Consider the following 17,349-nt stretch of genomic DNA (forward strand, 5'->3'; position numbering starts at 1 on the left):
ACCTCGCTTCCCTAGTTGGCTACCTCTGAAACGACTGTATGGGCTTCCCGCCCACTGCCATCCTAAGGGCAGATGAGGAGAGGCAGAGAAGCAGGAAGGGCCCAAAAAACCCAACTGTCCCAAGAGAAAGGAAACAAGAGACCTCTGCCCAATGGAATTCTCCCAAAGCTAACAGAAGAGGAATGTAAGCCTGTATTTTCAAGTGGACCATGAGGACTGCAGACCAAATGCCAGGCATCACAGGTCAGGTAGACTCTAGGTTGGACTAAAAAGCCAGGAGACCTGGGAAATGGCCATTTGAGGCCCTGCCCTTGGCCAATCCCCAAGAGGGCATGGGCTCAGATACCTGCAGCTGGACTCTGCTGTCTGTGGGCATGGTGACCGTCTGTGACCCTATGGTGACAGTGTATCCTATGACCATAGGAAAGCCAACAGCACAGAGGGACATAATCCTTGGTCTGCTGTTATGTGTGACATGCCCACCAAGACTGAATGGAAACAGCACTTGGTGCTTCCCCGTTAGCTAGGAATAGAGTAACCGAGCTGTGTGTGATACAGGCAGGTGTTAACTCCTGTTCTGACCCCATTACATTTCATCATGAAAACGCCCAGGACCAAATCTGTGCATTCGAGTGCAGACTACAGGAGCATCACTAAAAGTAGATAAGGAAAGACATGCAAAAATTGCCTGAAATTTTGCCACAAACGCAACTGAATTTAAAGAGGTACATAAATATTTACAAAACGGGAGTGGTGTATTAATGCAGGCTGACAAGAGACCTTTTGCCCCTCGGTTCAATTTCATAAAAACTCTTTTGGTATTAATAATAACTGAAAACAAAGGTCAAAGAGGCAATGGCAAGAAAGGGAGAGGGAATATCGCACTTCTCCCTGATTGAAAATTCTGTAATCTCTAACAATAAACTAAGGCAGCTTTATAAATTAGCTGGCTCAGTTTCCACTGCAGGGTATACATAATCCTCTGAGATTAGGCAACAGGTTCTTAAATTTTTAGTACAAAAATCATTCATGAGTTGGTTAAAAAGTTTCCATTTCCTTTTTGAAAAATCTGTTCTTAATAAAGAAGGTGGGGGGGGGGAATACACCGCATGTAAACACCATTCTTGTATAAAATCCTGCTCCAAAGAACCATGGTTTGTACATTAAAAAAAAAGAAAAAAGAATCCTCCCTCATTTACATTCACAACTTCCATTAGAAAACCCTGCCGTGTGGCGATGAACAGAAAGGTCAAGTTCACATCCAGCTTGGTGTCATCCAGCTTGGCGTCTTCTGACCACATTGCCCGCCCCACCGCACGCCTCCTCCTCTGGGAAAGAACCGCTGGCTGCATAGTAATGGCACCAAGAGACCACGGTGCTGGGGCTTGTCGGTTTGCACAAGTGAAATGTTCACACACATCTCGGCTCTGCGAAGGACCTGTCAGTGCAGCCTCCACACCAGGCGGACGATGTAACGCAACAGTCGTAATATAACCATTTGAGGGTGGTCTTCGGCTGCTTGGTAATTATGCAAAAATACCTGAAAAAGCAAAACGAAATCTGCTTAATTTCTAATTTTTTTTTTTTTAAGTGAGAATGACCAATCCCATCTTAATTGCTGTAGAAGGTACCCCTTAAAAAGAGCCGTGTGTTGTTGAAGTGCCTCAGACTAAGGGAACCTGCTTCCATTTCCCCTGCAAAGGAAAGATTCAGTACGTTGAGGGCAGGCATACCAAATGATTTTTTCCCTTAAAAGTAGAAAGAAAGAAAAAAAAGAAAGGCAACCAAAAGAACATTTGGGGAATGTATAGAGGATCCCCTCCAGCATACGTATGGTGCTGGGGAACTGCCACCCTCAGCTGCCGGAGCTGCTGAGCCGGGACAGAAGGTGGGGTGGGGATGGAAAGAAGCAAAGGCTGCCCTTGGTAGACGTGAAGGAACCACCTTACCGCCCAAGTCAGCTGGCATTCAAATATGTTCCAGACTGCCCCCAAGGGTGAATTTCTGGTAGCTGTAATGTATTTGAGAAACCAGTGATTTGGGGTGATCTTGCCCTAAGACGCTAAATAAAGTGGTACAGCAATGCACCACTGCACCTCTGGCTGCCCAGCCGAGATAAACACTGGGCCCCAGCGGGGTGCTCATATTCACAGATACAAGGCTTCCAAGTGCATTCTCACCCTCCCATACTCCAGCATGGGAGAAAAGACAAACTGAGAACAACAACAACAAAAGCCTCCTTGCTGGTGACCACCCTATGTGGGTTCCAATCCATCTTTGGGTTAAGTGCCAGGTGTAAATACAGAATAGCCAAGGAAGGCAGCAGAACACATCTATCTGCTCCAGCACCGTGAGAGCTACAACCTGTTTTACTGCACGAGTCCAAAATCTGCCTGGGTCATTTCCTTAATGACTAATCCACACCTAGGACCAGGCTTCGTGACTATCTACAGCTCTGCATGAAGTCCTTTCTTGTTCTGGTCAGGACACTTCCAACACACCATTGTAGTAGCCACTGACCATGAAACAGGCTGAGATTCCTTCTCAGACCCCGAACAGCCCCCACAGACACCAGCTGCAGTCGGCGCTCCCTTCTCGCCACTGTTTACACAAGCTCTCAAGCGCCTGTTTGACAGAATGGGATTGTGATAAGGCCAGGGCATTTCCCCTTTTCCTTCCATAACAAGATTGGAGGAAATCGGCTTTATATAAGCGATTCCTGCAGAGGCACTCCGTAACCACAGTCTGTGATTTTTATCTGTTTGACATACAAGATTGCTTTGTTTTGATTTAACTTTCAAAATCACTTTGCTGTTTCTGTGTGAGAATAATTTAGGGGAAGGTTAATTTTAGTGTAGACTAATATTAATAGGTTGAAAGAGGCTTATTCAAAATAAAACCACGACTTACTAAAATGAAGAAAGCGTGTGCTATGATGGGCTAAGTCATTGATCCAAGGTGGGAAGCCTAATGCCAACCTGGTGTCATTGCTGTCCTCAGTGTGGCCAGAGAATAGGGTTGACGGGGTACATATAGTCAAAGTGATACCCATGAGGGGACTGGGTCACATGAAGGACAGACCCCAACAGCTTACGCTTGGTGAGTTTCATGTTCTAGTACTGGCAGCTTATGTGGGCAGAAGGCTTCCACCCACCCTCTGAGGGCAGCAGGTGGCTGGGACTAAGGGTAAGTCGAAGTCGTCTCACAGGAGAATTTTAGCAAGCTTCTCAGAGGTTTGCTTTCTTCTCGACTATAGAGGATTCAGAGGTAGTATTCAATAACAGACAGAGAAGGGTGGGGGAGAAGAGAAGAAATTTTGGCAAAAACAATGCCCAATCCCTACCTAATGAGAAGATGCCACAGCTGTCTGGGGCCGCTGGGACGCCTGCCCTCTCAGACACAGGCATGACAACAAGGCTCATGCTGTTAAGCCGACGAGCAATTGCTTTTGGACAGCATTCAGTGGGGGAAGCCATTACCACTGATTCAAAGAGCTGTGCCAGCCCCAAAAGCCCTGACAGCTGGCACAGCCGGTGGGGCTGCTGCTGGCTTGGAGTGTGCAGCCCGTATTGCAGAAGGCAGCTGGAGGACAGGCAGCTCCTACTTCCGGCAGATGCACTGCCCTCTAATTCCTGCAGCCATAAAAATTGGCATGGCTTATCGTCGGGGTGTGATGACATTCAACTGGGGCAGGCGGCCGAGAGCCGTGTAGGGTGAGGATGCAGAACCCAGCACTTAGCACCCTGAGGGTCACCGACAGTGCAACTAGCTTGAGCGAGAGATCTCCCTGCGATCCAGACAGGAGAGGCACTACTACTACAATTCACCTCCTACACCAGAGCCTTTTGGGGTGGTGTGAGCGGTTAGGAGAAAGTTCAAAGCAATTAGAGAAAGTCCCTTAAGATGAAGTGCACTGGTGAGAGGCCAAAGTCAGTTCATACCCCGTGGGTTCAGGCCAGAGAAGCACATCCAAGACAGAGTTTAAAAATGACAAATTGCTGCATTGTGGGGCGGTCATCAGTTACACGCAAGTGTGACAGTAAGGCTGAGCCAAGTGCTATAATCTGCAGTGCTGAAGTGGGGCTAAGACAATAAATGCAGCAGAGCAGCAGCAGGGACACCTGGCCCTCCCTCCTGAGACCTGCTGTGTCTGCGGGGCTGCCCCACCAGTGTCCCGGGAGCCTGCATCTGCTCCGGTGGTTCTTAATCAGGTGGAAGACGCATCTGGGTATCAATGGTGCACTTAAGTTCTGCCACCCCAAAAGGGCAATATCCAAAAGGCAGACTGCCTTCCCTGATTTTTCTTTATGGCTGTGTTTAATGTCTTCCTCCGGAAAGGCAGTCTAGCTCTCACCTAATGGGTACAACGTATGGGTGTATGGCGCACCTTCTGGGTGAAGGGCTCAACTACAGCTTGCACTTCACCTAACAAACACAATGTAGCCTAATTATACGCACCTTGTATTAATACGAAATTTAAAAAAAATTAACACAACTAAAATGAATATCATCAGGAAAGAAGTTCCATCTCCCCCCTGAAACCTCTGAATGTTCTCTGTGAGGTGCTCAACTGTGCCCCCCCAAATCACACACTGCAGTCCCGAGCCCAGTACTTCTGAATGCAACTGTACTCAGAGATGGGTCTTTAGAAGCATAGTAAGGGAACACGAGGTCACTGGGGTGGGCCCTAACCCAAGGTGTCCCTGTAAGAAGAAACGATTAGGACTCAGACACACATAGAGCAGAGACCACGTGAGGACACTGGGAGAAGGTGGTCAAGGAGAGTGGCCTCAGGAGACCCAACCCTGCCCACGCCTGATCGCAGGCTTCCAGACTCCACAGCTGCAAGAAGGTGAGTTTCTGTCACTGAGTCCTGAGTCTAGGCTGCTGTGGGTAGCAGACCTCACAGACCAACATGCCCTTTCATTCCTGCCTGCCTAGCATTCATCCACGCCTGTCTATCATCAAGTCTTTCACTAGCACTTCTTAGATCAGACTTGGGTAACTCCATTTTAGTCTAAATTGCAAAAATACTTTTAAAAGATACATTACAATGACTCATTTGGATGCAGAAAATTATTTTTAAAAACCAAATTTGCAACTGAGTGCAACTCATATAACCATGACATAAACACAGCTCTCCCCTTGCTCACAGGCACACAACCTCACCAGTGCCAGAAGGGGAGGGCCCCACTCTGCTAGGCACCTTCACCTCAATGGCCTCAATCAGGAGCTACATGAGGGGGGCCATCCCACGTGTCCACAGACGATCCTCCAGCCTTCACAGCTCTGTGTCTCCTTCTAGGAGCTGGTTCCTGACCGTCCCTGCCCCTCTCTGGGCAGGGGCTCTGACAGCCATGCTGCCAGCTTGCACGACCAGGGCCGGACTCCATAGCCTATGTCTGTGTACCTAACTAGGTCTGGCAGGCAGGGGCTGTCACCAGCACAAGATGGCAAACAAGCTTAATATGGCTGAGACATACAGAGGCAAATAAAATGACAGAAAAAGAAGCACTGGCCAGAGAGGTGGGTGGGGGCACCAGGGCAGGGAAGCACCAAGACTAATCCCTGTATTGAGCTTAGAAGGAAGAAGAGAATGACTCAGGAGGACAAGAGGACAAGAGGTGGAAGGACCCTGCAACACCACAACCTGAACAAGGTTGGCAGCCCCAGAACACTGCACCTGAGAGGGGCAGACAGCTCAGCAACAGGTAGCATCGGAGTTCTCACAAACCAGAGTAAGAAATTACACCAAGTCACAGGATTGCTCCCACAGATGATTCCCCTCAAAGTTGAAAGATGTAGGACTCAGTCTCCAGTTGCCCTGATAAAGATTCAGGTACTCTTTTCCAAAGATCAGAAGATGCCCTTTGAGATGGAGTCTAGAGCATGTGGCAAGGAATTCTGGAATAGTTCCTGATACATTCATATGACACCAGACGACACAGACTCGCCTGGGTGTCAGCTGGGGAGGGGCCATGCCAAGGGAAAGTCCCAGCCTGGGGTTCCTGCTGACTCACCAGGGGCTGGAGCAGCCCACACGTAACAAGGAACTCCAAGTGCAGGAGGGGAACACGGACTCTAAACCAGCAGTTCTCAACCAGTGGGTCGCGACCCACAGGAACTGTATTAAAGAGCCACGGCACTAGGAAGGTTGAGAACCACTGCTTGAAACCATGACTGCTGACATGAGCTATGCCACATGGGGCTGAGGATGGGGCTGCAGGGTGACTAAGCATGGCCATAAGCCACTACCACAGCCATAGCACTGGGACCATCCATTTATGGTTGGGGCCATCAGTCAAGTATTGGGAAATTTAATCACATTTTAGTGCCCAAACAATCATAGCAAAAACATAATCTCTTGCTCCATTCAGGGAAGCAGGTGCTTAGGAAACAAAAGAGGCCTTGACCCCAGGGAACTGATTGGGCTGGCCTCCAGGACGCAGAAGGCAGCTCTGGACTTGGCTTCACTCTCCTGCAGGCAGAGATGAGTCTGGCCTCTACGAGGCAGCCCAGAACACACCAGGCTGTTGAATTTTGTGTGTCCAAGCTTGGGAATGAAGAATTATCACCCAAGGCCACTGCTACGTGAAACAACTTAGCACATGATTTTCAGTCTTCACAACCACCCAAGGAGCCTATGTAACTCTGCCCAGCCTGTTTCACAGACAGTGAACAGGGTCAGGACGGGCACCCTGGGACCCACACCCATCACCTAACGTAATATGTAAGATCCCAAAATACAAAGAGGTGACCTGAAAGCTAAATGCCTGAAGCAGGATAAAGTCAAGTGCCTCTTCCACCTCCTCCTGACTGCGCCCAGAAAGGGCCCATCAATCCTCAGACCTGAGGGAAGCCTTGTTTTAGGCTAAATGAGGTCGCAGACTGAGCTTATGAAATGAGGATCAAGAACTGCCAACTGATTCTACCGACTAAGCTCGGACATCAGCAAAATGAAGAACATGGTCAGTAATCCACATGCTCCTAAGGCAGGGCCCAAACCTGCTGTGCCAAATGACTCCATCAGTATAATACAAATGGATACTCAGCATCAATCACTTGAGGGGGGTGAGGAATTCTTACAACACAAAACACACAGATGTGTACAATGTAACATACAAAGTGTAAGGGAGATCAGAAATGACATCAAGAGGACACTTATTCTAAGACTAGGGGTGAGAGTTACTGCAACAGAGCCAGGGTTCAGGTAAGAGTTTCCTGGCAGTCAAAGTAACAAGGGAAATATGACATCATCTTCATTATCCTATCAAAATGAGCTCAATTCCAATACTGAGAAACAAATCAAAAAGCAAGGTACACCTACTGAACTCTGAGACTCAGGAATTTGACTCATTAAAAACTTGCTTCTTAGAGAATTACAAGACTAAATGTTCGGCTTGGCGCCTGTGGCTCAAGTGGCTAAGGCACCAGCCACATACACCTAAGGTGGCAGGTTCGAATCCCCAGCCCGGGCCCGCCAAACAACAATGATGGCTGCAACCAAAAAATGGCCAGGTGTTGTGGCAGACGCCTGTAGTCGCAGCTACTTGGGAGGCTGAGGCAGGAGACTCGCTTGAGCCCAGGAGTTGGAGGTTGCTGTGAGCATGATGCCATGGCACCCTACCCAGGGGGATAGCTTGAGGTTCTGTCTCAAAAAAAAAAAAAAAAAAAAAAAAAAAAAAACAAAAAACTAAATGTTCCAGATTTAATATTTTAAAAAAATAGCTTTATCTCTAAGTGATAAGATGCTATGGAAGACTGAATCTGAAATCTGACTACAAGACCAGGACCATGACTGAAGGATCTCTGCTCTGGGTCTGTGCAATTGAGGACGCAATGTTATCTAGATGATGTCTGGTCCCTGGGGACCATGGGATAGAGGGCTTAGGAGGGACATCCACGAGCCAAGGATACCTGAGGGCCGTCGTGGTGTCTTCAGGGACAGTGCTGAGTGTGAGAATAACCAAAGGGGGGGGGGACAGGAGTGACCCCGTGATCTGATGGAAGACCGCCCTTCACAATGGGGATCTCCTTAGAAGATCTGTGCTCTCTCTACTTGCCCCGAGAACAACACACAAACAGCAGCTCAGCTCACAGTGCAGAGCTGGTTCAGTATCACTGCTGTTTTCAGGTGTTACACTAGTGCCGCTGCAAAACTGCCCAAAGACCAAATTCACTTTCTATTTATCACCAAAGCAACAGCGGCATTTGCATAGCTTGTGCCCGATGTGCTCTGATGTCACAGCAGCTGGGGAGAGGGCATTAGGGGAGCTAATGGCGCCTCCACCCCCAAACCAGGAAAGCACGAACCTAACAGCGCCACAGCTCACCTGTTGTGGTGACAATGTGGTCTTCAAAAATCACATAAATATTGCATTTGCACGAACCAAACTTTTATTCTATTTTCACTGTATCATTTCAAACAGTGAAGGCTTTTGTCGGGACAAAGAATCTCTTCCCAGGCTGCTCCCAGTCAGGGTGGCTGCCCACCGATGCCCCTCAGGCGGTGCACAGACCTCAGCTAGGCCAGTTTCTTGCTTGTTGGACCCCAGACTCCAGTGCTGCTACTGGCGAAAATGCTAATTCCTGACTGGCACTTCTGAAGTCTGTCACCGTCCTACGGCCAACCACAGAGAAGACAGAAACTGTTCTTACAGCCCCTGTGTGAGGCACGATGAAATATTAGCTTCAGAACAGGAACACACTGTTCCGAGATGCTCCAGCCTCAGATAAGTGAGACGTAACGTACTTTAACCACAACTAAAACCTCTGCTTTGGTTCAGCTGGTAGAAGTCTAGCGAAGGATGATGTGAGAAGCTTATTATTTTTGTATGTGTGCAGAAGGGCCAAGCCTTACTTTGTGTGCGATCTTCATTTCCTCCTCAAGAGATTAAAAAAAAAAAATCCCCAGTTACACTCCTGAAGTCCCCTCCAGGCAGGTGCCTCTCCTCTTGGCTGCGTCTAAATGGCCTATGTCCCACAACCGCAAGGCAGCTCTGCAGGGGTAGGCACCTGCCAGGCACTCAAACACACCCCAGTGCGCGCCTGGACAGACACAACACAAATCCATAGGGTGGAATACACAGCTTGTTTAGAAAACAGTTTGAGTATTTAAAAGTTAGATTGGTGAACAGCATTCCTGGCATCTCCTCTTCTAAGTGGTAAAGACCAATTGAGAAACAGTTTAATTACAGTCCAAAGTAAAAGGAAACAATTAGGATGATGATGAATGCCATTTCCTTGCTTATCTCTAATCTTTAATCTTCACTACACCCCTAAGGGACAGACCATACAGTGGGTCCCCCTCAAGATTAGGGGACAGATCTGACTCCAATCTCCTCGAATGTCTCTGAGACCTATTTTCCTGTGACAGTGCACTGTCCTCACCAAGTCGCAGAAAGCCCTCCTTGGCAAAGCCAGCAACCGAGAGTCGACTGATCTGAACGATGTGCTCTCCCCACAGTCTGAGAGAAGAACCAAAGGGCTCCTCACCTTCTTGGTGCAGTGTGGAAATGACCTGGCAAGAGGCAGGTGTGGAAGGCCCTTAAAACCAAAACGCTGACCTGTCTCCTCTACGGAAAACTGTGTCACTGGGAAATGGCAGGTACCTATTTCTTCCGGCTATTTACAATTGCTTTTGCTATGAAAACTGCCATGCTATAAACCCCTGTGAGTAAAGTATCATTTTATGAATTAGGTCTAGTTTCCATTTAATATCTGACCTGCACATTCTTCATTATTCTTTCCACAGACAGAAAAGAAAGCTGCTTATTTTATCAAACTCCAACATTCAATTAACGAAGGCGTCCAAAGAATGCCAAGAACACACATCCCTGGGTTTGTGTTCCGTTTTGCATGATTGCCAAGCAAGCTGTAGTTGAAGTCCTCACCCTTCGAAGTTCTTTATGATAGAAGAATGACTATCACTTATAAAAACAAGAATGAGACAGCACCGGGCATTTCACTTCTTAGAAAGGAAGAGTACTTAAAAGATTGCAAGTTCATATATAGCACAGGAAAAAGTTAATGTATTGACACTTCAACTAAATTTCCATCAAAACCACTGCGCAGGCCATTTTACTCTTTTTTTTTTTTTTTCCACTCTACTTTGTCTGACTCAGGGCTACACTTTGGTCCACATGCACTTCAGTCAATTCATGCCTGTACATGCCCTGGACAGGGTAGGAAGCAGGCAGTGTAAACCAGAGATACACTGAATCCTGGGATCAAACAATGAAAGGGTTTACACTCATTTCTTGCCCCATCTAGACACTGCTATACAGTATTGCTTCTATAGTGCAGCTGTCTACTGCTGGGACACACTCAAGTCACTGCTGACCAGGAGCAGTCTACCCGCACACAGAGGTGGGCAGCCTGACCGCAAAGCACCTAGAAAGCCACTGCAGGCTTTTATCAGTGACAATCATTGTTCTAGGATCCCAGCTTTGGTTTGAGGGACAGTGGGCGATAGGGAGGGATGTTAGCTGCAGAAGGGGTTTAGTTACTCCAAGAACAATATGATTTTACCTTCTGAAGGGCCTTGTACCTTCTCCAAAGCCTCAGACCACAGACCCCAGCCCATGGCCAAGACTTCCACCAGAGCAGACACCACCCCTCCAGAGCCTGTGTTCTATACTCGCAGAAGACCATGACCCGTGCTTGCCAGCCCGCAGGTGAACCAGCGTGTGCGCTCACAAAGTTCCGTGAGGGAAGGAAGAAACTGGCAACGGCTATTCAGAACCACGAGAAACCTGGCTGTCGTAAGCTGACGCACTCAAGGAAGGTGTAGGTAGGCTGTGCCATGCAGCTGAAGGCAGGCTGTTTGCCTTCTTCATAAATTCCAAAATGAAGATTCAGCTTTCCAGAGAACTTTTCTATCCTTCAGACCTACTGGCATCCCTGGGCTACCGTGTTCCACTGCCAGCCCTCCCATCCCAGCCATAGACCAGAGTCGCAGACAGGAGCTGTGATACTCAGTACGCTGCGTGGGCATAGTTCATTGAGCAACAAATGCCTTTTAAGGGCTTGATCCCACAGCTCATTCCACATGTGCCTGTGCTGCTGAGGGCCGGACAAGCCGACGTCATGTGCCTCCTGAGGGGCCGCACCCAGGGGGACACACCACTTCTGCAACATTCCTACCAAGAATGCAAAACTTGATTATCATTGCGCAGAAACATAGGACAGATCAAATTCAGGAAGCCCATAAAATTACCACTGCCCTGACCCTTCAAAAATGTCACTGACACAAAAGACAAAACAATGAGGAACAGCTCCAAATTAATGGAACCAAAGGGATAAAATACCTCACAATGCTATGCTTAATCCTCAATTTTGGATCTTGGGCCAGAAAATACCATTTTAAAAGAAATTTTGTTAAGCAGGATATGGATAGGACAAGTGGTAAAGTCTGAATAATATCAAAGATCAGGTAACAGTATTTGTAACACCATTATTTTCCTAATTTGGACCATTACACTATAGTTATGTAAGATAATATTCCTTTTCTTAGGAAATATACACTGAAGTATTCAAGAGTAGGTAAAGAGTCATCATGTGTGCAGTTTATTCTCAAATCGTCTGGCACGCATACAGAGAAGGAGAACTTTAAAACACACGTGGCAGACATAACAGGTTGGTTCTTTATACCCTTCTTGCAACGTTTATTTGAGTCTGAAACTATTTCAAAACCCAAAGTTGTCCAAAGTCCATGTAACTTGTTTTAGTAAAACTCCAAATGAATAGAGGGGGTGGGTCACCTGGGAGAGGGAGGCTGAATCGGAGAAGGAGGCTGAATCGGAGAAGGGGACATGCACAGAGACTGGGGCTCCCCTGTGCCTCTCACCTCCTCCTTCAAGGACTCAGCCTCCAGGGCTCCGTGTCATATGCTTCCCCACTGCCCTTAAGTGGACTGAATACATGACAACTACATGACAACTTCCTCTATTTCTCTAACTGGAAAAACGGGAAAATATCCTATCAGGCTTTGCAAGGCTCATGGTAACAGAAGACTTTAGAAAAGGTATTGTTATCAGTTAAAGCAAACAAATAAAGACGGTAAATATTTAAAAAGCTAACATCCGTCCTAAAGCAGTACAGCAATGTATTCGGGCTCACTAAGAGGTGATAATTCCCTCATGAAGACAGCACATGATTTTAACTCATTATTTTCCAAACTGGCCCTCATTTCCTCCCCAGATATCTGTCCCCAGTTTTCAACAAGGAACCATTAGTGTGATCACAGTGGACTGCTCTTATTCTAACAATTACCAAGACAGCAACTACCCGTGGCTTTGGAGGTCTTGGAGGTCCTTGTGTCATTATCCAGAGTTTCATCCAGTGTTTTCAATTGGATTATAAAATTATACTTCATATTATAAAATCTAAAGAATGTATTTACCTTCAATTTAGAAAAATTAGGTTATAACCTAGAATCTACCCCTACTTCTTCCTCCCAATATCTCAGCCTATCAAAAAGGCAAAAGCCCTTTATTATTAGCGAATGCATTTTTGCACTGGATTTTTTTTAAGATATACAAAACAAAATGCAAAATAACAAAATCCTACAAATAGTGTAATGAGACAAACAAATTTGTTTTACCAAAAGTGTGAAGAGTACTTAAGTCAAATCTTGCTTTAAAAAGACACAACCATCTTAAACATACACACGAAAATGTTCTACTGTGAAATAACACTGGGAGGTGAGGAGGGGAGGCAGGCTATGAACTTGGTACATGCCTCTATCTCATACTCAATGGAGAGGCAAGGTACAAAGACCACTCAACAAGCTACCTTTGTCTTGCATATGACAAACTATTCAACATGTGACAGCCTTTGTGAGGGGATAGCCAGGGTATTAAATGTGCCCAATCCCCACGCCATTCTTTGCCCAGGTCTTGTCACTGACCACACATGGCCACTGTGGAGGAACAACTGGGCAGGCCCACAAGAAAACCTGTGGAGTCATTCATTCCAACTTCATGGTTTAAATAGAAATTTTACCAAGTATCCTTAAACATATCCACTCAGTGGCCAAAGGTTCTGATATAAGCTCTGAGAGGGGAGCACTATGCTGGCTCGCCTCAGTGTCCAGGGCTCCTGGCATACACTATGTGGGCATCAGGGCCTAGCGCCTCATCCCTCTCAGGCAGCCCTATTTAAGGCAGATCCAGCTCCAAGGGCACCCACAAAGCCCCTTCCAGACCAGAGAAGAAGATAGGCCAGCAGGATGGTCGGTTCATGGCCTGGGCTGAGAGAGGTCTCCAAGCCCATCAGAAATGCCCTGTCCTGCAGGATTCTGTATACAACCCCAGAATCAGGACTCAAGATATATACATCTATCCTCCTGAAGGACCTCTTTCCTCCCCACCTCTATCCTGAACACACAGTAGCCCTGCTTCTCATCAGGAAAGCCAAGTTCAGTCACACAGAGGAACACCAAAATCCCTTTAGATAAACTGAAGCAGAGGAACGGTGACTTGCTAACAAACGATAAAATCAACCAACTTTCAAAAGAAAAAAATGACTATTTCAGATCAATGCCAATAAGAAATTAATGTTCTGTGAACTGGTCTGTGTCAGGTAGAGGATACCAGGATTTTGCCAGCTAAAGACAGTATCGTAAGAAATTCCTAAGCCCATTCATCACTGTGATGTTTCCCATTTGGTGACAGAATCACTACTACAGCACACTTCTCAGCAAACACACACACCCCACCCTCCCCACAGGAAGGCAGAAAGAGGATCGGATGGATTACCAGAAGTTTCCTGACTCCCTTATAGAGACTCTGTAGTCAAGAACTGAAAAGACTTCCTTGTCACAGGAAAATGTCTATTTGTCTAAAAGAAGATTAAAAGGCATTGTATATAGACAGGAAAATAAGGATACAAAGCAATTAGCAAGGAGCATCATTTACTGGGCCAATAAGCTGGAAAAAAGACCAACATCTTAAAGTGAAATATGTAAACACGGGTATACCCTAAGCATGACCTCTCTCTAGAAAAAAGGACAGATCAAAAATAATCTTTAGTAAGTACTCATAGGAAACAACAATATTCAGGAAAAAAAGAGCTAGAAATGACAAAACAAGAGTCAGTGAAATTAACAACTGTGTGTCTTCCTTTTGGAAAAAAAAAAATCAATCCAAGGTATCTTCATATGAGGTGTTAACAAATTTGTGAACAAGTCTAACATCGTATCACACATTTGGTGGCGTATCCCAGAGGAAGCAGTCGCACGTGCTAATGACCCTAACTCCAAGTTAAAGTCTACACATTTCAAAATACATACCCACCAGGCAAAATAAATCAAAAATACACAAAGATGATATAATGCTAATTTTTTTTAAAATCAAGAACAAAGCTCAAAACTTGAGTAGCACTCAACCACCCTATTTCAAATTCTTGCACACTAAATCTCAGGCTACTAATTAGCAGTTTCCTAATATATTTCAATAAATAAATGTCCCAGGACAACAATGGACTCTGAGAGAGGGAATGGCTCCCTGCTCTACCCAGCAGGTCACAGGACCGTCCTTTGTATCAGCACTAGCATTGCTCTGTTAGGCTGAGTGGAATTCAGTTAAATTTCTTTAACTTTCGCCAAACTGCCTAAAGGGAGGGCAGAAACACCCTCTATGGACTGAAGACTTTATTAATAACATTTACGTGGGACTATTTCAAAGCCTATTCTGGGATCGATGTTTTCAAATCTGTGCACGTAAAATTCTTCTGCTGCCTCCTACTGTATTTTACTTAATAGCCACCCCCTTAAATTCCGTCATAAAACAGAGACTAGGAAAGAAGCAACAATGGAAAGGTCACATGTGGGCGACATTGTTCACATCTCCATTTCCAGGACTAGCATGTAGTTATGATCAATCATTTTCTCTTTTTGAAAAATATGGGGTGGAAGGGGCGGGTGCGAGGAGAAAACGGAGTAAAGAGGAGATCATTACCCTCGTTGGGTAGTAAGCGTTAAACTCGTCTCCAATACGCCGCAACTCTTGGGCGATCCACATCTCCGGGCGCAAATCTGCAGGTTCGGCCTGAGACTGCCTCATGGAAGCTGCATTAGAAAAAACAAAATGGAAATCACTTTGTGGTCCATGGATCACTGAGAGAGTTCCAAAGGTGAGTTTCTAGAAGCAAGCCCGTCTCACACACTCTTTGTTGTTTCTGGAAGCTCCCTAACTTCAAGAACTACCACGATGCACTGAGGATTACAGTGGCAGAGTCAACCATGTAACTTTGGTGAAAAGAACAAGCAGTACAGAATCATTTCCCTTTTCAAACTGGAGATTCCAAATTCCAAGATTTAAAAACATTAAAGCCCATTCATACAACGCTTCCATTTTGAGAAAGAACAACAACAACAAAAAGGCACAGTAAATATCCCCTAAGAAATATCCTTGAAACGTACAGGGTGGACATAAAATTCATGTGCCATTAGAACATAACAATTTAGTCTGTTAGCAAAATAACCACATTAATTTTATCACCAGAAAAATTTCAAATAGCACTCCGGAATATGAGATGAAATGGCTGTCCCATGCAAAGCAAAATAAACAAAACCCTGAGAAACCGGGTTCCCTTGGAAGTGGGTACAGTGTTACAGACAGCCAGGCTTTAGCAGTGCTACCAAAGGGCCAAATAAAAGCGTAATTGCATGTTTTATCTCAATATTAGTGCAGCCAATAAAGATGGGTTCAAGTCTGCAAACAGCACATGGGGAGAGGAAATGTTTTAGATCTAAGAGCAATGGCATTTTTCAAAGAAGAAAAAAGAGGGAGGATCCCCCTTCATTAGGCTGTCATTAACACTCACACCCAGGACATTCATCTGTTTGCTAATGAGACCATTATAAGCCTGGTGGCAGCCAAAAGTGAAGGAAAACACAAATGTCAGTTGTGCGGAGATCCCATTATGCATCAGGAAGATAATATTCTCCATGTAGGGAAAAGCATCACAGTCCGGGGCCAACAGTACATACAAAGAGCTAAGATTCCTGGATTTCGACTGCCATTCACACGCGCCTCGAGTTACCTGACTGTGAAGGGAGGCATGATTAAACATGTTATGTTCTAACCAGAGCAAAATATGCAAAAACCTGTAATTGGACTTCAAAATACCACGAATATAGCTTTCTGTTTTGTATTTTTGTACAACATCAGTAAACATGATGTTGATTCATACCTCTACACTTCAAAGAGCTTTCCCCAGTTCTTCTCAAAACTCTTGCCCCATCTTCTCTGTCCCCCCAAGCCCCAACTAAGTGAATTTAGCAACAGTAACACAAAGAAGAAAGCCTGAAAGAGGCAGGAAACAGCAGGAACCCTAAGGGTTGGGGTGGACAGGTGGGGGGCACATAGAAATCCCGCCCCAGAGTTACCTGCACTCTGTGAATAAGCCAGAGGGAAAGATGCCAAAAATGGCCCTGGTGGAGAAGAAAGGCTGATTGGGGGAGAGGAGCACTTCAGTAAGCCTGGCACAGCCCCTGCATATACATCCAATCATATAAAAAATTCCTCTGGCTGAACCTTTGTTGCTCAAATAATCCTAACGTTAATCTGCAAAAGTCTATTTCATTTTGAACAACTAAAATGGCAGAAAACAAAATTTCTGAGTAGATGTGAAGCCAGGTGATCACGGTGTCACAGTTGATTTCCTTTTCCTGAGTTTACAGCCCTGTAAGGATTTACTCTGTCACAGGACCCAATCATTACTGCTCCTATTACACTATCAGCAATCAAGGGCTCCTACCCTGACCCAGAAGCTTTTAAAAAGTTAGCTCATCCTTACAGACAGAGAAAGGGTCTTTTGCTTGAGTGCTGACTACATGAGGGTCTCCTGTAATCTTCCTCAAGGCCCCGGAGGGAGATGGGCACCTACCTACATACATGGGTTAATGTCCACCAAGCAGGACCCCATGTGGTTGCTAACAAACCACCATCACCCACCTCTCCAGGGCTTTAGAGTCTCACCTGTTTCTTACCACACACGGTTGACAGAGAAAACTGTCTTTAACCCCAGAGTCAGAAGCAAAGACAATGCCAATTATAAAAAGGAAATTGGTGAAATACAGATTGATGTTTTTAAAAGTTGGCTGACTGGTAAAAACTGCTGGCCAAGTTATTTCATGTTCAACAAATCAAGATATTGACTAATCTATTCACGTCCACAAGCCAAACGTTCTAGAAGATAGTCTGGGTACAGCACAGGAGGAGGCTATGCCCTGCTCCCAAGGGGCTTAAGTTTTTGTGGATTAATTTCAGCCAACTGTTCAATTTTTCTCAGACAAGAGTATTTACAATTTTTACTTCTTATAACACAAAACAAAAATAACTC

General features: G+C 45.7%; 1 protein-coding gene across 3 annotated transcripts in view; it reads right to left on the reverse strand.

Moving 5' to 3' along the window:
• Positions 1-10: 10 nt before the first annotated feature.
• Positions 11-17,349, reverse strand: part of BCL2L11 (BCL2 like 11) — a 41,879-nt gene continuing 24,540 nt past the window's right edge. For all 3 annotated transcript variants that reach the window (XM_012811035.2, XM_012811033.2, XM_023518844.1), the window contains 2 exons: positions 14,961-15,070; positions 11-1,540 (listed from right to left, as the gene is read on the reverse strand). In XM_012811035.2, coding sequence (XP_012666489.1) covers positions 1,442-1,540; positions 14,961-15,070 — 209 coding nt within the window. In that variant the 3' untranslated portion in view covers positions 11-1,441. The remainder of the gene's footprint in view (positions 1,541-14,960; positions 15,071-17,349) is intronic.

This window comes from Otolemur garnettii, unplaced genomic scaffold (assembly GCF_000181295.1).
Source record: "Otolemur garnettii isolate 467f Iridium unplaced genomic scaffold, OtoGar3 scaffold00148, whole genome shotgun sequence".
Lineage (NCBI taxonomy): Eukaryota > Metazoa > Chordata > Mammalia > Primates > Galagidae > Otolemur > Otolemur garnettii.